Source organism: Periplaneta americana, chromosome 15 (assembly GCF_040183065.1).
Source record: "Periplaneta americana isolate PAMFEO1 chromosome 15, P.americana_PAMFEO1_priV1, whole genome shotgun sequence".
Classification (NCBI taxonomy): domain Eukaryota; kingdom Metazoa; phylum Arthropoda; class Insecta; order Blattodea; family Blattidae; genus Periplaneta; species Periplaneta americana.
The window spans coordinates 121,234,100-121,255,988 of record NC_091131.1 but is presented as its reverse complement, the minus strand read 5'-3'; the positions used below and the strand labels follow the sequence as shown (position 1 = coordinate 121,255,988).

General features: G+C 32.3%; 1 protein-coding gene across 2 annotated transcripts in view; it reads right to left on the bottom strand.

Moving 5' to 3' along the window:
• Positions 1–210: 210 nt before the first annotated feature.
• The window catches only part of shn (schnurri), a 605,061-nt gene continuing 583,382 nt past the window's right edge, over positions 211–21,889 (bottom strand). For both annotated transcript variants that reach the window (XM_069848079.1, XM_069848080.1), the window contains exons 14-15: positions 17,166–18,230; positions 211–15,214 (exon numbers count right to left, since the gene is read on the bottom strand). In XM_069848079.1, the coding sequence (XP_069704180.1) occupies positions 15,083–15,214; positions 17,166–18,230 (1,197 nt within the window). In that variant the 3' untranslated portion in view covers positions 211–15,082. The remainder of the gene's footprint in view (positions 15,215–17,165; positions 18,231–21,889) is intronic.

Here is a 21,889-nt window from a genome sequence, read left to right as displayed (position 1 = left end):
AAAGGTACGTTATTGAACATTTGCACGTTCGAATTCGTTATCAACGCACAAATATAGACTTTAAACGCTCATTTCCATATGGCAAAATATTAACTAGATACCAGTAATGTAATTACAAACTTGTGTGCTTAGCATATCTTGCTATGAGCATGGTAAGGTGACTAGACTGGAAGATCTGGTCCAAGCTGCGTCTGCATAAAAAATAAACACTTCATTTTGAGTCTCCACAGGAGAGGTTTATTATGAAAACAGAAATAGGCTTCATGAGGCAAAGTCTTTCAAAACTGTATTTAAAGTTACTATATATAACTACTGCTTTACATTCTTTTATATTTTCAAGAGCAATGAATAGTAGATTCAATTACATTCAAGGCATTTTTGAGGTAAACATTGGTATAGTTTAGTAGGATCGAGGGGAAAGGGTCACAAATCCATAGAAGTAGAAGATAATAGCTCATAATTGATATGAATCAATACCTGTAGATGGATTTTTCAGTCAAAAGAAATGTCCATACAACCGCTTCCTTTCAAGTTACTACCTTCTGACAGCAGTAATAGTAACATGATAACACTAATAAAGTAAAACTACACGAGATGTGTATGAGTGTAAACTCAGACCTAATTGACAGTCTGCCTCCACATTTAAAGTGGTCATACAAATACGTTACATTACATTTTAATTAGTAACATGGAAGCTGGGTTAATATTCAATCTGAGCAATTTTTCCCCACATTATCTGGAAGCCTTACAGAAAGGTTCTTACAAAACTAACTAACTTATTTTTCTTCTTTCAAGTGCAGTATAATTAATAAGTGTGATGATTTTCTATCTTGTATGCATAATACTGTTCAATGGAAGATACCAATTCATGATTCAGTTTATTCTTACAGTAATCAAATTAACAGATCATTACATGATCCCATTAAATATATGTAAAGGATGTATGTACACAACAGCTTGAGAAATACTCAATTATCTTGCTAGAATAACAAAGTAATATCTTTAATAAACGTTTCATACATAATGAAATTTTTATTAATGTATTACACAAAGCACTGAAGTTTTTCATAATTAATGTTCATACTCAATGCATATAAAGTGTTTCTGAAAATCAATTACATTTGCTGTAGATAAATTACGGGAATGGTTTCACATCCTCATAGTGCGGAATCTGAGTTTAAAACTTTGTCATATTTTTCGTGTGTCCTAATGCTTTCCTTCAATTACTCACATCAGTGCGTAGAATCCCTCTTATCCCACACCAAAGGGACCAGGCTAGTTCTGGATACGAGATTTTGCTGGATAATTGAATAAATACCGATATATACAAAAAAAGTTCGTATTTCATGGTGCCAAATGTTGAAACTGCAACCATGTAAAGCTTATTTCTCTATCACTTGCTCATAACTGAATAAACATAAAAATGGTGTGGGTTTTCCTTATTAAAACACATCACACAACACAAATAATACACTAATTTTAGGTTCGAATATTCACTGAAAACGAAAATTCGTGCTAACTTCCTAATGTGGTAATACTGATGTCCCAACATAATTGAATAAACATAAAAATTGTGTGGATTTTCTTTATTGAAACATATCACACAACACAAATAATACATTAATTTTAGGTTCAAATATTCACTGAAAATAAAAGTTTGTGCGAACTTCCTAATGTGGCAAAACTGATGGCCCAGATTGTGGAAATATGACAGATTCTAATTTTTTTTTTTTTTTTGGCCCAGCCAAAAGTGCCGTTGTTTTGGTATTGCCAGTTCTTTGGATGCCGGTTACGAGGGATTTTACTGTATTAAGAAATTTGTTTTCCAATGTTATTAATGGCAACATTACCTCAATATTCTGTCACTGGTTACAGTACTAGCTTTTAAATTTTAAATACAAAAATTTGTGATATGTAATATTAGATGAAATATTTAAGATCGTTAAGTTTTATGCAAAAATATGACCAAAAATCAATATGATATTAGTATTTTATATCAGTGACAAAGTAGTTCTATTAAAACCGAAGTAGAGTTAATCAGTTTTGATGTGTGTTAGAAAATTAAGATGATATAACATGGTTAACATATGTATCAGGATGGACAAGTAGTAGCATGAAATACAGCCATCTACTATGGACATTTATATTTAATGCGACCTTGAAATATAATTCATAAACTTGATAACAGTGACAAAGTAGGTACGCATTTGCATGACACAGAAAATTTGGAAAATTAATAGATCATACTTAATACGAAAAAAAATTGAATTGCAGTTAAAGTATTGATACATTTTTGTATGTTCGTCGCATTAATTTATTTTATTTGACCATAGAACACTATACCTTTCTTTGAATGAAATTGTAAGAATGTGGAAAGAAGGAAGGATAAATCATAAAGAAACTTTCCCAACCACATTTATCGAAACACATCAAAACATATAAAGTTTTTCCATTATATATCAGTTTCCCTCTCAGTCTGTAAAAACCAAAAACCATCATATTTTGAGGAAATGTAATGGTCCTAAAATACCAGAAATGTAAAGGTGTTCTGGATCCCAGACAATTGCTTCTGAAATGTTTCTTATGTAATTTCTTTTCAGTAATATATTTCATATTGATTTTTTCAAGCCGTGAAAATATTCCTAAATACAGAAACACACTATATACACTAGCAATGAACTACTATGAAACTTATTTCAAGTGTAAACTAGGAATTACAGATGAGCAAATGCACTGTTCAAGATGATTAGTGATCTGAAAAAAAAAAAAAAAATTCTCAACAGTCAATCTGCTCTGATATGCAGTAATGTGTATGATTGTAGTGTCTATAAAGAAGTAGGTACAAATTATAACTCAGTTAATTTTCCACCATAGTATTTTGCATACTAACAACTTGTCAATCTGTTGTTTTATTTTACACGTTAAAATATGGTAAGAAGTTAACACCAGATACCTATATAATATATTTCTTACCTATATAATATATTTCTTATAACTCCTTATGATGTAAATGTGCCAATTGAAGAACCAACCAATATACAATTCGCCAATTACATTTTCGAAATTTCAATTCTCATTTGTAAATTGTTAGACAAATATGTCATAGTGAAAATAATTTATTTATACCATAAAATGGATTGAGCAGCAACAGTTTTCTGGCAAAATGAGTACCAGTACCAGTAATTATTTCAAATGACGAAACATTTCGTTTTAAAAGACATTTTAAGTGTTTTTTTCTCCTTGCTTCCTAACTTACTACAGTTAAATTATCCTGCAAAGAAACTTTAAATGGAAAAAAAATTGTTTTTATATTATATAAACATTTTGGTATTTTAAAAGAAGAACAAAAACTGTGTATTTATTTGTTTGTTCTGGCAACTATTGTTGTTACACTTATCTTAACCTATCATAATTATTTGCTGGAAGTGCCTAGTGCAAAAGTCTCCTATAAGTTTAATGTATGCCTCTTTGTTTACTGTGATCAAAATTTACCCAACAGAAGGAATAGCAACACCATATGCCAAGAATATATAAGTCTGATACACAAAATAAGAGATAACTTATAGAGTGTGTGTAAATATTTTTATGAAAAGTGGGAATACATAAAGACAAACTGTCAGTTTGCATAGATTGGATCATTATATGCAGAAGTGGCGCTACATAATGTCTAAATAGGCTGCCACCTAAGGCCTCGCACCTGAAAAGGCTGCACGACTATGAGTAACTATTTTAAAATTTGATTTTTCATTCATATACCTATGTTTAATTTTATTTACGTGTTATTTTTTCTTCTATTTCCACATTCTTATTTCTGTTAATCCTTAATGGAACATAATAATTAACACTAGAGTATAGCTTCCAAAGCAACAATGCATTCAATCATTCCTTCCTTCTCACTCGATCAGCTTTCTTGGAACTCGTCTTTCCGTTTCTCCCGCTCCACGCGCAATTTCTATCAATAACGAAGAAATATTATAAATAATAATAAAACTGAAATAATTATCACAAATTGTTAAATTAAATGTGAAATGTTCAACACACGTTATACAAGACAATAAATATATATTTTCTTGAATTATAAAGTTTATAAATATTCCATTACCTAATAATGAATGTAAAATTACGTCACATTGTCACTCAATATAAATTCTAATGAGCCATATTTATGTTACAAGCAGTATCACAGTTAACATCTGACCGACAGGTAAGGTTCGTTCTTGTTACGATATGGTAAAGTTCCAGTGTTGTTTATTCGGTTATACCTTCCCAAGAGAGTTATCATTTTTTTTTAAGTTCACTGTGTTATGTTTTCGTTGTAATGTAGAGGTCGAAATGAAATTTAAACTTTGCTGCAACAATATAAATTTGAACAGCTTCTGGTATGTAGGCACGGCCATTCTGAAATTTGGCACCCGTCAAAATGATGGGTGATGGTGTCTCTAGTAGTAATTGCTTGTAACATCCTTCAAAAGGATCATAAAAGTCCAATATTTTCAGGAATCATACATCACAAAGATAAAACAAAAGTAGTAAATTGTGGGAATCATAGAGCGAAAAGCTTTCATCTAATAATTATTTAAACCCGTGATACCTGGCAGAATGATGGGTCCGGTCCTCCTAGTGTTAATATACTACTACTTCTGTTATTGTTATTAATGTCGTCATTATATTGATATGGGACCTTGAATATAGTTTTGCCTAGGGCTTCGCAAATCTTAGCACTGCCACTGATTATATGGACACAAGAAGACGGAAAAAACAATCAAGGGAGAAGGAGATTAATTATTTACAAAGCAGTTGCATTGGTAAAGAGAATAATGCTGACTGTGTGTGAAGTTCTCGTAAAGGAAATTTAAATCCAAAATGAGACAGCATGCTCTACAAACTCATCATTCCAGGAGAGTAATATATTGTATTCCGAAACTGAAAAAATATATACCAGTAGCCTACAAATATATTTAGAATTAGACATTAGTGACTGTATATTGGCGAAGCTTTTTAGAGTCAGTTCTTACAATATATCCAATTTTTTTCTGCTCAATTCTGTAAGAGAAACTCTCATGCAAAATGGAATGATATCTCTTTGTATTTTCAAATGTGGAAGATGACTTTGAATTTTATTTTTAGCGAATTATGGTAAGACTCAATCCTGAGGGTCAGGAAGAGGATTTTACTGTTTCTTGTAAATGCAAAATACTGATTAACATCATTATGTTTAAATTAGTTTTGGCGCTCTTTTGTGTACTTGAAAATTATTTTGAAAAAGGTGTTATTTGTTCTCATTTTACATTTCTAAAAACGATATTTTATCGCTACTCACTCTCTATGGAAATGACCATCAATATCCACCAAAATCAAATATGTGTTGTCAGAGTGGATAGGAACAAACTGTAATTAATTTTATATGTATAGTTTTATATTTTCCATATTTTCAGAATTTTTTCTTTAGATATAGATAGGAATTTTCTCCGTTACATAAAATCCTGAAACACAGGCAGTGAGTGAAAAGGAACACATACACACTCACAAAAATGTTGCTATACACTCCATTTTATGGTACATGTTCCGAAAAATAAGTGTAACTTTTCATATATTCGTAATTTTGATAAAGTGGACACTTGCCAAATAGCATTTAGAGTCTTAACATTAGTTTACATTATTCGATATTTACATTAAGGAAAGAGTTTAAACAGTAGCCAGTTGGTTTGAGTCCAACTCACAGTTATTCTTTCGATGTCACTGTTATAGTAGGGAATAGATTATGTATGTGCTCTTGAAGCACATAGTATGTAAAACTTACAAATTGCCAACACCCGTGGTATTAACCATAATATAGGATAGGAAAAAATACAAAGCATTATGTTCTAACAGCTTGCACTATCGAAAAATATCATTTAGGTTTAATCTTGAAATAAGTCCAATGCTTTGTCAGTTGTATTTCTCAACCTGTTCATTTATATTGGAAGGAAAAACAGCTCGTACATATGATAGCCTGGGGAATTAAAATAGCAGAGTGGTCTCCAATAGGCAGCCCATGCTCTATGTGTAGTTAAAGCCGTACTATGTACAGTATGTCTCTGAATTTGTATTTTTGTTATCAAAATACAGAATAACGTATTATGCCGTAATGATATACAGAAAGAATTTACTACTATATATCTTTTCGTTGAACTATCCCTAAGTAAACTATTCATGTACATAGAGCACTCTTTAACTTGCCTTTATTTCATTTGAAAATTGAAACAAAATACTGTTCGAATATTTTTTTAAGTCGAAAGAATGGCTAGAAGATACTAGCAATAACCAACCTGTTTTCAGCTTTAAACTTACTCACTGTATTACTTACTTTACTTTTAAAATAGCACTTTGCAACTTACTATTCTTTAAATTTTAATAAATGTAATACTGAAAATAATGAATGTTGAAAGCCTTTCTATGACAATACATATGCTACATATACTAAAATAGTTGTTAATATTTAGAAGTCCAACATTTGATGTATAAACATAAACTAGAGTTTATACATCAGATTTTTTATATTTAAAATACTTAAAATGTAAAACTTGTAGTCTCAGGAGTATGAAATTGTCATTACCGAGTATATTAAATAGATTTCTTTTATGTCATTGACAAAAGTCAATGTTATAGCAGGGTATTTTTGGTGTGACAGTATGTCACACACTTTAAATGGACTACTTTATATCATCTCTATTGTCTTTTTGTTTAATTTAATCAAGAAATAACACACTTTCAAATTTAATATCCTATATTGTGGTACCTATACAGATTAAGATCATATCAGTTCCTATAATCTCATTGTGAAGATAAATTAAATGCATACAATGGCTAAAGAATTATACTTTTTTTCAACTTGATTTATCCACAAATCATCCAGTCACATGTTTATTATTCTATTACTAAGCCTGATGACTCTGACACGAATATTTCTAAATAATATGAGTTAGTGTGTCATATTGTTTCATCCATTTAACGTGTAGTAGAAATAATTAACTTGTAGACAAATTTAAATTAAAGCGGTAATTGAAACAATTTGGTCCCTAAAATATGTGAAGAATTGTATAGAAAATTTTTCTGCCAGTGTACAGGATAAACATGACTTCAGAACTGTGAATGTTTAATAAATAACCAACTTTATAACAATTCGTAGATTACCTTATGATAAGAATGTTGACAATGATTAAAGAATAAAGTCCTTTATCTCCATTATTATTTCTATATTCGTCTGTTATTCACTGACTACAGTTTGTATACATGTATGAGAGCTTTATACAAAATGTTGGAGACCACTCTGTAAACATACTACAGTTCAAGGTTGATACTACCCATTCAAATTTCTTCCAAGTAATGAAAGTTGAATTTGCACATATAAAAGAAATACAAGGTTCACAAATCCATCACATACTGTGATGTATGTCCAAATTTGCAAAATTTGCAATACAGTTATCGCTTAAAAAGTAAATGATTTCCATTTGTTAGGTAAAAGCTAGTTTTGGTAAATAGGTATGCCATTTTTGTCAAAAAATTCTTTCAGTAATACATATTTACAAAATAATGATATTTATAATTTTTAAATAGCATATATATATAATATTTTATCATAAAACTGTTCTACTAGGAAACATGGGTAATATGTACAGAAATAATGTTTTCTCTCAATTATATGTAAAAAAATTCCTACATTCAACAACATGGCTTTTCAGTATTTACTGCAAGGTTTTTTCTGTACAAATATGAAAACGAAGCCATCATTAGCCATAAATTTTACAAAAATTTGCATGCATACATTTCTATGTTATTCATTAAAAAGTTTCCCATTCAATACTGAAACAGGTTAAGGGGTTCAGAGAAGAGTTTGGATATAAAATATTTGGCAACTAACGGACAGTATTCCGTAGGAAGTCTCTTTAGGAAGTAGTGGAAGATAATTAGTGTCATTTTCAAAACGTAGTCACTAAGAAATATTTTGGCAACAAGAAAACAATAACAAAATAATAATAATAATAATAATAATTATAATAACTATTTACAAAAGACAATCACAAGTATTTTTTTATAAAATTCAAACAGGAAACTCAGTTACTCTGCAGTGTGAAAAAGTAATTTCAGAACTATACAGTAAATAGTTAACATGGAACTTGAAGAGCAACGTTAGAAGATTTGGATCAAGCGGCATGAGCAAATTATACACCTATTATCACATGAGTGATCACTTCAAAGCATTAGTCTATATCAAACAAATACTTCTATACTTATTCACAGACTCTTCCACTTCATTAATAAGAAATTATATATCTATTTTTCTGTACATAAAGATAGTCGTTGAATTTACTGACATTGAACATTCTTATATGTCACTAATCATAACAACATCTTTCAAACTAAATTTAATATTTCCTTTTAAAATTAATTTGATATACAGTGACATCAATATTTCAGAAACAATTGAACAGCTTATTCTCAAAACAAGTTCAGTCCAAAATGACTAAAATTAAGTCCATAGACGTTTAGCATATAAGTTACTCTATCACACGGAAGAAGAAAGAATTTCGAAAATAAGTTCCTGAGGTCGAAAACACCACATTATTCTTAGTCTTTATGACAATAAGTCATAAGTTGTTACGGTTTTCTTGCTGTCTTGAAAACTATGAAAAATGAATAACTTGTCTTGAGAACGAGATCTTCAATAACAATTTTCTTGCTTTTTATTGTTATAGGATCATCTATCACAATAATTAAAAATGGTGTATTAGATTTCGTTTTCAGGGACGAAGAAACAGATTGCATACATTACTAACGAAATGAGCTGTTTGACGTTCATAATGGGTTCAGAATAAAAGACACACATAAATTACTTTATAGCTGCACCAACTAACACACAACAGAGAAGTACTTCTAAATACAATCACATCTGAATGCTGAGGTGAAGAAGAAGACAAGCAGAACTTTCTAACAGTAGTTTTCCCATTTTAATCTCACTACTTTCCTTCTTGCTCTGTACTATTAGCCTCTCTATTTTACAACCTGCTGGAGTACTGACACTTTAGTCAACAATAATTATCCAATATTAAAATGCCTACACACATAAGTACCGTAGGTTGAAGAGGGCTTACTGAGTTTAATTAAATACAATAAATCTTTATCTCTTATTTCTTTTATATAATTTCAATGCTGAATAATCACACCCACATAGATGATAGACAACATTAAGATACATGGATCGTATGTGGAGACTAAGAGGATGGCAGAAAATAGGAAAGATTGGAGAATGCTGGGTTTGCAGTGAAAGACCTGCCTTCAGACAGAAAACTGTAAATGATGAATGAATGAAGGAACCAACGAACGAACGAACGAACATGACTATTTGTGTAACACAATTTCTGTAATCTATCCTGAAACATTTTTTTTGGTGTACTTTCTAATGCAAGTTGTAAAATAGAGCCTATTAGTCTGTTACATTCGACTACCCCCAAAAATGAGCAAATCGATTAATGATCTGTTGAGAGGAGCGAGAAAACAAGCAGTAACATTATATTTCTACGAATTTATAACAATATAACCAAAAATTAACACAGAATTTCTGTTCTCATCTGTTACAGACAATGTAATTGGTCAGTATGACTTCCGAATTTTTCTCTCAATTATCGGTATTACTCATGCATGGGATGTTCAAAGGAACATACAGACAAGTAGCACTCACTCATTCTTTCACTCTGGATATCAAAATAAATGTACTGATTTTTTTAAATTTGTCCCACCCTCTATTTTGTTTCATATTATCTCCTATCCTGTCAGAACCAAACTGTCTTTTGATATAGCTGTGCACATTTTACGGAAATATGAATCAGTTGTAACAAAGTTGATGAACTACTTTGTTATTGAAGCACTTAAATTAAATAACGACTAGTGGCATGCTTCCTATGATGATTTCAAGACTAATCACAAGATTACAGAACACTCCTTCAGGTAGAGCAATTTTGCAGAAAGGGTTCTGGAATGTTATTTCAATGCACTCCAGAGAGAGAGACAGAGAACTGGCCAGCATTTAACACACTACTTTAATACACAGAAAAATGTAGTGTGTGCTCATACAAGGTGGCTCAGAGCCAACTGAGAGATTTCCAAAGACTCTCCCACCAAAGTCAACGGTTTATGTTTTTCTTCATCAATGTAAACAAATAACCATATGATCAGGGGTGTAGTCATACCAGAGCGGGCCAGGGTGCCACTCTGGTACTTTTTTTCTGGGAGCGCCCTGCTTCTTTCTTTTTACTTTTTATAATAATAATTGCCTTATTTGCTTCTTACTCAACTTTGTATTTTATAAGTATACATTAGTAGTAGGCTATTTATAATAACAGTGAGATTACTAATAAGTAGTAGTAGTAGTAGTAGTAATAGTAGTAGCAATAGTAATAATAATAATAGTAATAATAATAATAATAATAATAATAATAATAATAATAATAATAATAATAATAATAATACAGAATTTAACCGTGCACTCAAGCCTATATACAACATCCCACCCTCTTATTCAGCCTTTACAGTTACAATATACCCTACTCTTTCCTTACACCCTCTTTCTCAAATAGCTTTCTTCAGTCAGCCATAATTCTGCAAATTTTTGTTGATCAGTTTATTTTCATTGGGGCATTGAAGACAGTCTCTGCGACTATGATTCTAATTACAATAAGTGTTAAACACAAAACGTTTGTTCTGATAATGTTATTCATCTTGAAAATATGATTATTCATTGTAAAGGCTCACATACCAGGATAACAACTATAAAATACTTCTTTTTCCGAAAGAATTAAGTACATAAGGGTACGGTTAATGTATTTGATGTTACACAATGGGGTAATACCACAGTCTAATTTATACAGTCATGAAGCTCAATATGTAGGGAATATGCATCCATAGATAGTTGCTAACCACTAGGATCACTACTATCGCCTCATCACAGACAATGCGAAATAGTACCGGCACAGCCTCTTGTTCCTAGTACCCTCAACAACTCAAGCTTCGTGACTAAATATACTAGACTGTGGTAATACTGTAATTCATGAAAGCTGTAATTCAGTAATAAAATTATAATAGATAACCTGCCAAATTCGCAGTCGTAAATATACATTTTACACACTGTTCCTTGAAGAGCATCTTGTCGTGGTTTATTCTAAAATAATAATAATAATAATAATAATAATAATAATAATAATAATAATAATAATAATAATAATAATAATCTTTTCACGATGTGTCCTAGTACTATTTTATTTACGACTACACCCATGCATATGATGCCATTTTATATGCCATATGTCTATAAATAGAGAGCTGGAGTATTACACAATAAATTGCAGCCATTCGTTTCTATCTTGCAACTAATTTAATTATTTAGATCTAGCGAGGTTCAAGGCGAAAGTTGAATATTCTTGTACAGTGAACACCGCTTATTATGATCACTCTGGGATCCAGATAATCTGATTACATTAACAGTTTGATAACAGTATCCAAAAAAAAAAATCAAACTGAAAATTGCTTTATTTACTACATATTCATAGCCTATAATTACACTCCTAAGTTATAACACAGTATCACTGATAGTTAATTATTTCAGTAACTTAAAATAGTCATTAATTGTTTGTTTTTGATTTTCTCGCAGGAGTTCATTAATGAATCTTTCATATTCATAATGTTTTTGAAAATCCACTGACCTATACTGAACACCACGTTGCAAAACATCTAATGCTAGCCACATTTCAGCATTTGTTGGCGGTTGAGACATTTCGGTGGCATCATCATCATCTCTTTCTTCTGCTCCGAACTCTTCTCCTTCCATTAATGGTTAAATCTTTACGTTTGCTCTCCATACTAGCCATCACAGTACAACACTAAACTTCACAGTGCAAAAGCAGAAACTAAGTTATTGTACTAATATAAAGGATGAAACATCTTTTGTCGTCTAAAAGAGAAAGTGTGGAGAGGTACCAGTACTACCTATGCTAACTGGTCTTCCTTCAATTGTGAATGGGGAAGAATGTACCGTTACTTCCAACTGCTGCATAGCTATTGTATTGCCAGCGACAAGCCCCTCAACAGCGCAGTTGGGGGTGGGTAGGATGTTCAACTTCAAAGAAAAAAGTTTTGTTGTAAGCTGTCCACTACTTTATGTTCCAAAACAGTATAATGCTTGGAAACGAAAGCTTTGAAAGTAAAAAATACACATTGTAGTACTCGGAAACAAAAGCTGTGAAAGCAAAAATATGATAACATTAACCGAATTTATGATCAAGTAAACAGATTTTTTTCTATGTTTTAGTATTAGTTCGTACAGGAATTCATAGAAATGATTACATAAACCGATTGATAACATTATCCATGATTACAATAAGTGGTGTTCACTTTATACAGGGTGATTCAGGACCTCTGCGACAAAGTTCTGCAGATCGATAGACTCTCAATGACGATCATTTCTCGTGAAACAACCCATGTTCTCTGATGCCTTGTATAGGAGCTACATGACATAAAAAAGACAGGTTTTAGTAACATTTATAATTAATTATGAAATGAATTATTCATTTGCTTCTTCAAGTACCCTTCCAGACAGCTTACAAATGTCCTGTCATTTTGCTGCTCCATTTGAATGGAGTGCCCTTCGAAACACGCTTCCACTGCTCCTGGACGATGCACTCTTCACAATGTATGAGGATATGTGATTCCAACATGACTTTCCAACGCACTTCAGCCTGAGCACATCTGAACAACATCTACTGCGAGCAATGGATATGGAGAGCGGGACCTGTTGTGTGGCCAGCGTGATCACCCGACTTCACGCCCCTAACTTTTTTTCTTTGGGGACAAATGAAGTGTACACCATTCGAATTGACACCAGAAAGGAACTGACCGTGCGAATATTCACTGCTTTTAATTAAATTCGATACAGATCACAAATGTTCAACAGAATCCGATAATAATCACTGCTGTGATGATGTAATGAATGTAATCAGATCCAGGGTAAATACTTTGAACACCTGTAACTTGTCAACAAACATACTTGAAAAATAATTAAATTCATAATTTATTGTTTAAAGTGACTAAAACTTGTCTTTCTTTCAATGTTGCATAGTTCCTGAACAAGGCATTGGAGAACATGGGTTATTTCATGAAAAATGATCCTCACTTCGATATCTATCGACCCCCAAATTTTGTCGCGGAGGTCCTGAATCACTCTGTATAATTATATATACTTACTTATAGCTTTTAAAAACCCGGAGGTTCATTGTCACCCTCACATAAGCTTGCTATTGGTCTCTATCCTCTGCAAGATTAATCCAGTCTCTATCATCATATCCCACCTCCCTCAAATCCATTTAATATTATCCTCCCATCTATGTCTCGGCCTCCCAATGGCCTTTTCCCTCTGGCTTCCCAACTAAGACTCTATATGCATTTCTGGATTCGCCCATACGTCCTACATGTCCTGCAAATCTCAAACATCTGGATTTAATGTTCCTAATTATGTCAGGGAAAGAATACAATAGTATAACTATATATACCCTACATAATTTTATACGAGACATTTTACCACAATAAAAGTATTTTCTTAGTGGATATTTATTACTGAACCACGTTCTGACTATTGTCACAAAAAATAAATGATAAAAATGCTTTTAGATAAATTTGATAAATGAGTAAAGCCAACACGAGATTTTTTTATCATCTAATCATCTTCAGTAGTCTATAGGTTACCATGCCAGTTGATAGATTTGAGGTTCACAGGTTCAAATCTGGCCAAGGGCAATGGATTTTAAAGGGTGATAGAATCTTAGCATGGCTTTCTCTGTTCATAGATTTATGGCACATAAAATAACCCTATCTCTGTTATAGGACTTGGTCACAGAATTTCAGCATTGAATAACATCTGCAATTGAGTGTTGTTAAATATAATAATACTACCGGGTATTAATATTATTCTGCTATCTACTACTGTAGTAATCTTTTGGTAAAAATCTGCAATCCTATGGACAGTATCATGGTGTGGAAAGATAGATAATTTTCTACTATCAGTGCTTTGTTGTTATATAATTTGTTAATTAGTCATTCATTGTCTGATTCCCTGAATTACAAAACAAACATATAAGAAATCTGTGTTTTAGACTATAATTATGAAATCTATATTTGAGTTTCGTTCTCGAATTTCTTAATTTCCACGCGAAAAATAGGAATGGGCGGAAGAAGTACACTCAAAGTATTTATCATTGGTGGCTTCAGTTATGCAGTCTGATGGATGAGATATAATTTCACTACCACTTCATTTTTAATTACTTTGTAAATCATTACACGTTACAGATACCATTAAATAATGTAACAACAAATTACAAAAATTAATTTATATATCAATTCCGTATGAAATTTATATATACATCTTGATTACACAACTTTTAACACTATTATTTTCACTTGAATACAATATATAACTTCAGCAGTTCTGAAGATGGCTCCCAAGCCGAAACTAGTCAACTAGGTATCTATAACTTAGTTCTATTTAAAACGTGAAAGTTATATAGTGTATTCAAGTGAAATTTATATGTTTTCCATTAGTATTTAAAAATGAATCTAAAAAAATGATTCAGAGTCTGTTAAAAAACCAGTCATGAATGTGAAATTTGTATAAAATATCCTCTTTAAGCGGAACTGGGTAGGGAAATCATTTCATATTCTCTCAAGGTTGGGTAGTGGTGATTATTATTCTGTATTTTCCATTAAGTAGAATTTCGAATTAAAACGTACTGGTACTGTACTCTAATTTTACCGAATCGTAAAAACGTACAAAAACATAATGACAAAGGTATTCTCCTAATTTTGCATTATAAGAGAGATTTGAATACAGTACATTCATCATTCATTTGTGTCAATGAACTCTACAAGGCTAATGCTTTGATAAGATCACTCAGCAATACAAACTACACCACTGTAAGAAGTTTTGGACTTGCCCCAAAACATTTCAAGGAGAATGAATATTTCTAATTAGCATAGGTGTTTTCATTGAAGCCGGTCTAAATCACTGTGAAGTGGTTGATTTGTCCTTTTGCTGATGCATCATTAGATGACTCTGCAGTGACTGATGAGAGATGAAACCAGCATCACAGAATTCACAAACAAATGGTCTCAGTTGAGCATGTGACAAGAGATGCTGAAACAGAATTAAAACAATTTGAATTACATTTATAAAAGCAAAGTAAATAATACAATGTTGAAATTATAATTTTTATAGCTAATAATATTCTTTCCATAACTGGTATCTAAACTGGTCTTTATTTCATCGTTCTTAGCAACCTAAACAATGGCTTTATTCACAGCACTGAATTAAAAGTTTTCAATTCACTGCTGTGAATTAAAAACTTTTTTCATGACAACCAACACATTGTTGTTTAGTCAATTGTCCGAAGGTAGGTTTGAACCTTACAAGTGATACCAAGAAGGCACCACTTATGATGCAACTAGGCCAGGAGATAATGGGGTAGGGTGGCCAATTCCTTTCCCCCCTCCACTGCTACATATTACCCTAGTCAGACTTCAGATGCATACAAACAACTGTTCTTCCTCTGACACATATCGTCAAGTGAGATGTACTGCCTGATAATAGAAAGCAACCATAAAATCCATATATTCATCAATTTATAACTTTTTCACAAACAACACATTACAAAGAAAAGGCGTACAATTTGAAATTAAATTTAGATACCAGAAATGGATAAAATATTGTATAGCATACGAGAGTAAACAAATTTTATGTGCTAGCCTCGGGCGCTAAACTTTTTACTTGTGCATAAAATCTAATTTTACTCTCTTATACTATAAATTACTATTATAATGAATATATTCACTCAAAACTTAGTGAATGAGCAAGTTGTTTTTAATTTCTACAATGCATTATGCAATCTGGATGATTTCACTTTATTATTAATGAATATTACAGTCTTAAGTAAGTCTCTGAATTAGAATCTTCTAGTCTTTAAATTTATAATAACATTCTAAAATCACATTTCCAAATTATTATATTTATATCCCCTTGGGAAAAATAATGTTTCCAAAGCCTTTTAAACTAACAAGTAAGCTGTCTCCACCTCTAAAATGAGGTTACATTTTAAACCTGTTTGGAATGATTTGTTACGAACATTAGACATGCAAAATAACATTATGAATCGATTGCAGTTTTCTTTGCAATCTTTAGCAGGTGTATTTATTTTGGCATGATACTGAAATAGGGTCAGCACAGTGTTGAACGGACACTTAATGCAAATACTTAGTATGTAGGCCTAATCCATTACCATTACATTATCACTGTGTCAAATAGGCCTACATTTCTTTCATCTTTTTGCATTTCTTCCTACTTATTAGTATGAGTTACCTTCATATCTTACAATTTATTTACGATCATAAAACTGAACTCTTATTATTATAACTTAACTTCTCAGTAATAATAGTTTCTACAAATCTTCAAAGTAACAACTTAAAATATTGAGAACCTAGAAGAAATTATAGAAACCAGCAGGTCGTTTGTACATGTCAAATGAATGCAGAAATAAAGGATACAAACAACAAAGTTGAATATAAAATTTAAGGAGAAAAGATCAATGAATCAATGACCAGAACAAAAGTGCGAAGAGGAAATGGGAGACATATTTGCAATTGATTTTTTAGTCATGTGATATGATGAAATGAATGGTGGTGGTGGCTAGTAGATAGGATTATGGTGGTGGTGGTGGTGGTGGGGGCGTGGGCAGTGGCAGTGGCATAGAGTAATAAGTAGAGATAGAATTTGTAGTAAGAGTTAAGAATGACGCCGAGTATAGTTGAGTCGATGTGATGCCGGTTAGGAAGGTTTTAAGCCTGGTTGAAAGACTCGAAATCCAAGAAAAGTCACAAGGATTAGAGAATGCAGCTCTTAAACCCCCTGCTGTTTTGTAAGTGGTGGTTCAGAGGGTTAAAGACCCTTAGCGCTAACTAATGGAAGTACTGAATGACAAGAATGGCAAGTATAAGGAGTGGGGGCATGGCTTGCATATTTATAAACTATACTGACTAAAAATATTAGCTTTTACTACATATGAATCCTAGCTCTAGTAATAAGAATAACATACTTTTTTAAGAGATTCCCGGCTTGATTGCACTTTTCCGCAGAGATCACAGTTGAGCTTAGTCTGTTGTCCATCAGGAGCATTATTGTCTCCCTTATGCTGCTCATTGATTGGCAATTGTCTACTGTCAACTGATTCACAAGTATTAACCCTTTCACAAAATTGTCTTGCAAGAGTTTGATCACTTTTGGCACTTTCATCTATGTTGTGTTGTCTGTATTCATCGGAACTTTGCACCTTTATATCTGTTCTATTTGCATTAGCCTCCAATCTCCGGCACTGAATAATTGATTCACTCTTCGTAACACACGCATCTGTCACTTGTTCTACTGAAACACGAAGATTTTGCATATCCTCTCCCACTAGTTTCTCTATAGTTCTCTGCTTTAAATCTATACCACTATCCTTTCCAGATTTTGAATCCTCTACCTCTATCTTTTCATTACTTTGATTTATTTTAGTTGCACTTTCCATTCTTCCAAGTCCTTTTTCTGAAGTTGCTTCGTATGTGTCCATCAACCTAGTACCTGAATCACCACCACAAACCATGGCCACACTTTCCACTACTCTCTTTTCTTTCTGAGAGCTGCTTTGAATGTTCAATTTCTGTTGTCTCGTAGCGCTCAATTCCTCTACACTCATAGAGTCATAGTTCTCGCCTATGGGCATGATTGTAGCACTAGACACTTTAAAATCCTGATTATCTAGATTAGGCCTTTTGGAGAAGAGTTCAAGGATATTCCCATCTGATATTTCTTTGCCATTGTCTGTCATGGAAGGCCGTTTGCGATACTGACTTAGATAACTAACAGTCGAGCCTTTGCTTACTTCACCTGAAGAAACCAGCAATGGCATATTTAATTTTTGGTTATGTAATGTTGGCACTTTTGATGTGAGCAAGACAATATTGTCTGATGTCGTGGTACTGGTAGAAGTAGAGCACGGGGCATCCTCGGTCATATCCATGCTAGAGTCATGCTCAACAAATGAGTGGACTTGGAGAGCTCCTAGGTTGGGAAATGTCTGCCGGCAGATTGAGCAGCTGAACATGGAATTTGGTCCACCATCCTGATACATAAATAAAAAAGCACATAATAATTAATACTTCAATATTGTAGTGACATTGTGATCAAACATGGTAATTAGGATTTTTATGTACAAGACAAAGTGAATGAAACTGTAAGTAAGATGTTAAGATGTGATAACATGTTTTTGTAACTAGATAATTTTTCCTCACACAATAACTATGGTGAATAAAAATTTAGTCCGTCAATTTTGACATTTAGTACATTTCGAATATACGAAATATTTTTATAACAAATGAATATCACGAAGATGACATATACTTCCTCGTTACTGCTCACAATTTACTTTATTCAAATTTAAAAGACATACATATATGAAATTATTTACTATGCACCCATATAAGATATTTCCATTTCCTAGATTGCACACAAAATGCGTTCCATTCTTTAGAATCCCAAAAGAATATGACATTTGACTTAATTTGTATTGTCAGATTTTGTTGTTTAATCAACTGTCCGATAACAGGTTTGAACCTCATAAGTGACACCAATAAGGCATCACTCATGAGGCAACTAAGCCAGGAGACAATAGGGTAGCATGGCCAGTTTCTTTCCCCCTCCATTGTACACATCGCTGACTAGTAACATATCCATAATCAAATGTATGAACAGTAATTGTTAGGGCCTGGATTCTTAGCCTAATTTTTTCCTTGCATATTAATTAGAAAATTTCAACATACTTCTGTGTTTTATGCTCACAAGACTGTAATGTGTGAATCTTATTGAATCTAAACAGGGCTAAATGGAACTTTAAGACTTAAAAAAGACTAAAACGTCCTTTCAAAATTGGTTAAGTAAATCCATATTTTTTTCTCCCATCCACGTTGAGCAATCTGTTATTTCTAAAAATCAATCGATTTTTACACAGACTGCATATGTTACTTTGCTACAGAACTGTTCACAACTTTCTTGGGGGCTATTACAGAATACAAAGGAATGGAATGCATTATTCTCTGTAACGAGAATGGGGTAGGATAGGCCATTAACCTTGCCTCTATCAACAAGATATTGAAAAGTAACTTTCACTTTTGGGGGTTGACCATGGTTTTACTTCTCGTTGCCTTTCTGACATAGTTAAGGGTGTACTTTCAGCATCTTCCAGCTGCAATTCAATGCTTGGAGTCTGTGTCCCTGCCACTGAAATATGCTATTGGCATCATGGAGACAGTATAGAATTCTGTCAACGAAATACCTGGATCTGTAGGCACAGCATGCACTAATAAATTAGTAAATATTCTGGAAAGAAATCTCGGGTATGAAACTATGAAAACAGTGAGTGCAATTATTCAGGGAATGAGTTCACAGTAGAATTATCTTGGGGACCATGACATCTATGAAATGCGCGCCAATGACATTTTGCGTCATAGAAAAGTCCTTCTCGCTCTACAAAAATGTGCTACGAGACAACAGAAAAAGTTTCAGACCCCGAAACTTAGAAATGTGGCTAATTGTGTACAGCAAAAATGTAAACTCCGTTTTTATATGGATGTTAGTGCCACACAATGAAATGCATGATACGCTTTTCATTAACATAAAATGTAAAGGTGAAATAGTTGTGCTAATGTGAATTACCGTACCTCAAGCTAGTGTTATGAAAATACTAGTGTATGAGCATAAATTGTTCTAAAAGGCAGTAAAAGATTAGCATAATTATGTCATGATGCAAATCGTCCTAATTATTTTGTCTGTATACGTCTCAATTATAAATTTGCCATACAATTTCTACAAAGGCTAAATCTACGAGTCAATTTAACCAAGAGTGATGCATATCAAATACAACAGTTTCATTAAAATATTAAGATGTGTTTATTTAAAAAATAAATATAAAATATCGATTACTTAAAATATGTTTTAACAATTTTTTTCTTCAAAATTTTGTTTGCTACATAAAGTAAAGTGATAAATGAAATGATATGGAGGGTATGCCTCCAGACCTATTTATTTCGGAGAAATTATTATTATTATTATCATTATTGTTATTATTATTATTATTATTATTATTATTATTATTATCATTATTTACATAATTTTGACTCCAATTTAAAACTAACTGAAACGACAGGATTGGGTTTAAAAATCACTACACAAAATTACCATTATGATAGCATAGCACAAAGAGGCTTTATTTTTCTGCTCTAGTATGTAATACGAAAACTTTTAAGAGTTAAAAAATATCTAGAATGACTCTAATTTAAAAGTCAGACAGGTACACCAGAGTTAAGTCCTTCAAGAGGATTAATGTAAAATATTACTATACCTCGCCAGGCCAATGTCCATATACATTACACTATAGTTCCAGAAGGAGAAAAGCTGAAGATAGCAATTTTCATTTTCGTTGGGTATTTGTAAAGTAGGAACTAACTGAGGGCCATTTCAAACCAATAATAGCTTTTAATATTTGTGTCAATTTTAAAAATTGATTTTATTTGTTTACTTAAACAATATAATTTATGAACTTTTTGGATTATAAAAATTATTTTTGTATGCAATACGGAAAACGAAAATGTGTTTTTATTTGGGTCAATATTAAAAACTTAAAAAAACTTCAATCATGTACCAGTATGTCTTTTGAATGATAGTTAAGAAAACTACAAATATAGATATCAGGTAATTCAATTTTTGTGAAATTTATATGAGAAAGTATGTTCACGTTCATGAAAATTAATTTGATTAATGTACTTTTAATTTAAAATATTCAATTTTCAGTTCAATATCAAATAATCTAAAATACAGTCAGTACTATTTGTTCGCAAATTAATAAGATAAATATGTTTTAAAAGGACAGAAAATGTTGATATAGCTAAGCAGAGTTTTAAAACCCAAAGCACTTCCAGGAAATGACTGTCCAGTATTATGGTTTGGCTTCTTTACCAAGAAAATAAAATTTGCCTAAAGTCTGTCTCAGGAATCCGTGAAGCAAGAGAACGAGAAAAGTCCTTTGTTCAAATAGTGACAGGTGACGACAGGTCCAATGAACGTGTCTCAGGAGATGGAGGAGACAACTGTCTCAATTTAATCATTAAACAGAACGATCCTCAATCTTCTGCTTTTATCTTCAAAGCAGCACACACTGTTTGGCTCCATCCACACACTTCTCTCTTCTAGTGCTATGCACGACATTGTTCCACAGACTCCTGAGATGACAATAGTTTGTATGCGGCTACCGGTACTCTCTCAACTGAGGAAATTTAGTTTCTCATTACTAAAAAATCATTTAAATAAATTATGACGAAAGAGGTATGTGATTGGAAGTTCTTATGGTACTAGGATTGTGTTGAATTTTCCGGATGTTTCAGCCATGTGGTGAACGCTTCATACTATTTCCATTTTCCACTCCCTTCTTTACTCTTTCCCTCCTTGTTTCCAACCGTGTGCCTATTTCTTCATCACCATTTTTCTATCCCTCTGACTGTTTATCTGTCTGTCTATTTCTCTCTCTCTCTGGATTTGTTTACTGATGCAGTTCCATATGCACTGCAATCACTTGGTAAGTAGGACTTAGAAAGATAATAATCATTGCATTGGTATTTTCGAAGATTTTGCATTTCAGGTTGCCCCTTGCAAACTGAAACTGAAGAAAGAGATATGCCCCATTGCCTCCCTCTCCTGAATAGGCACATATCAGCCTACTCCACAATATTG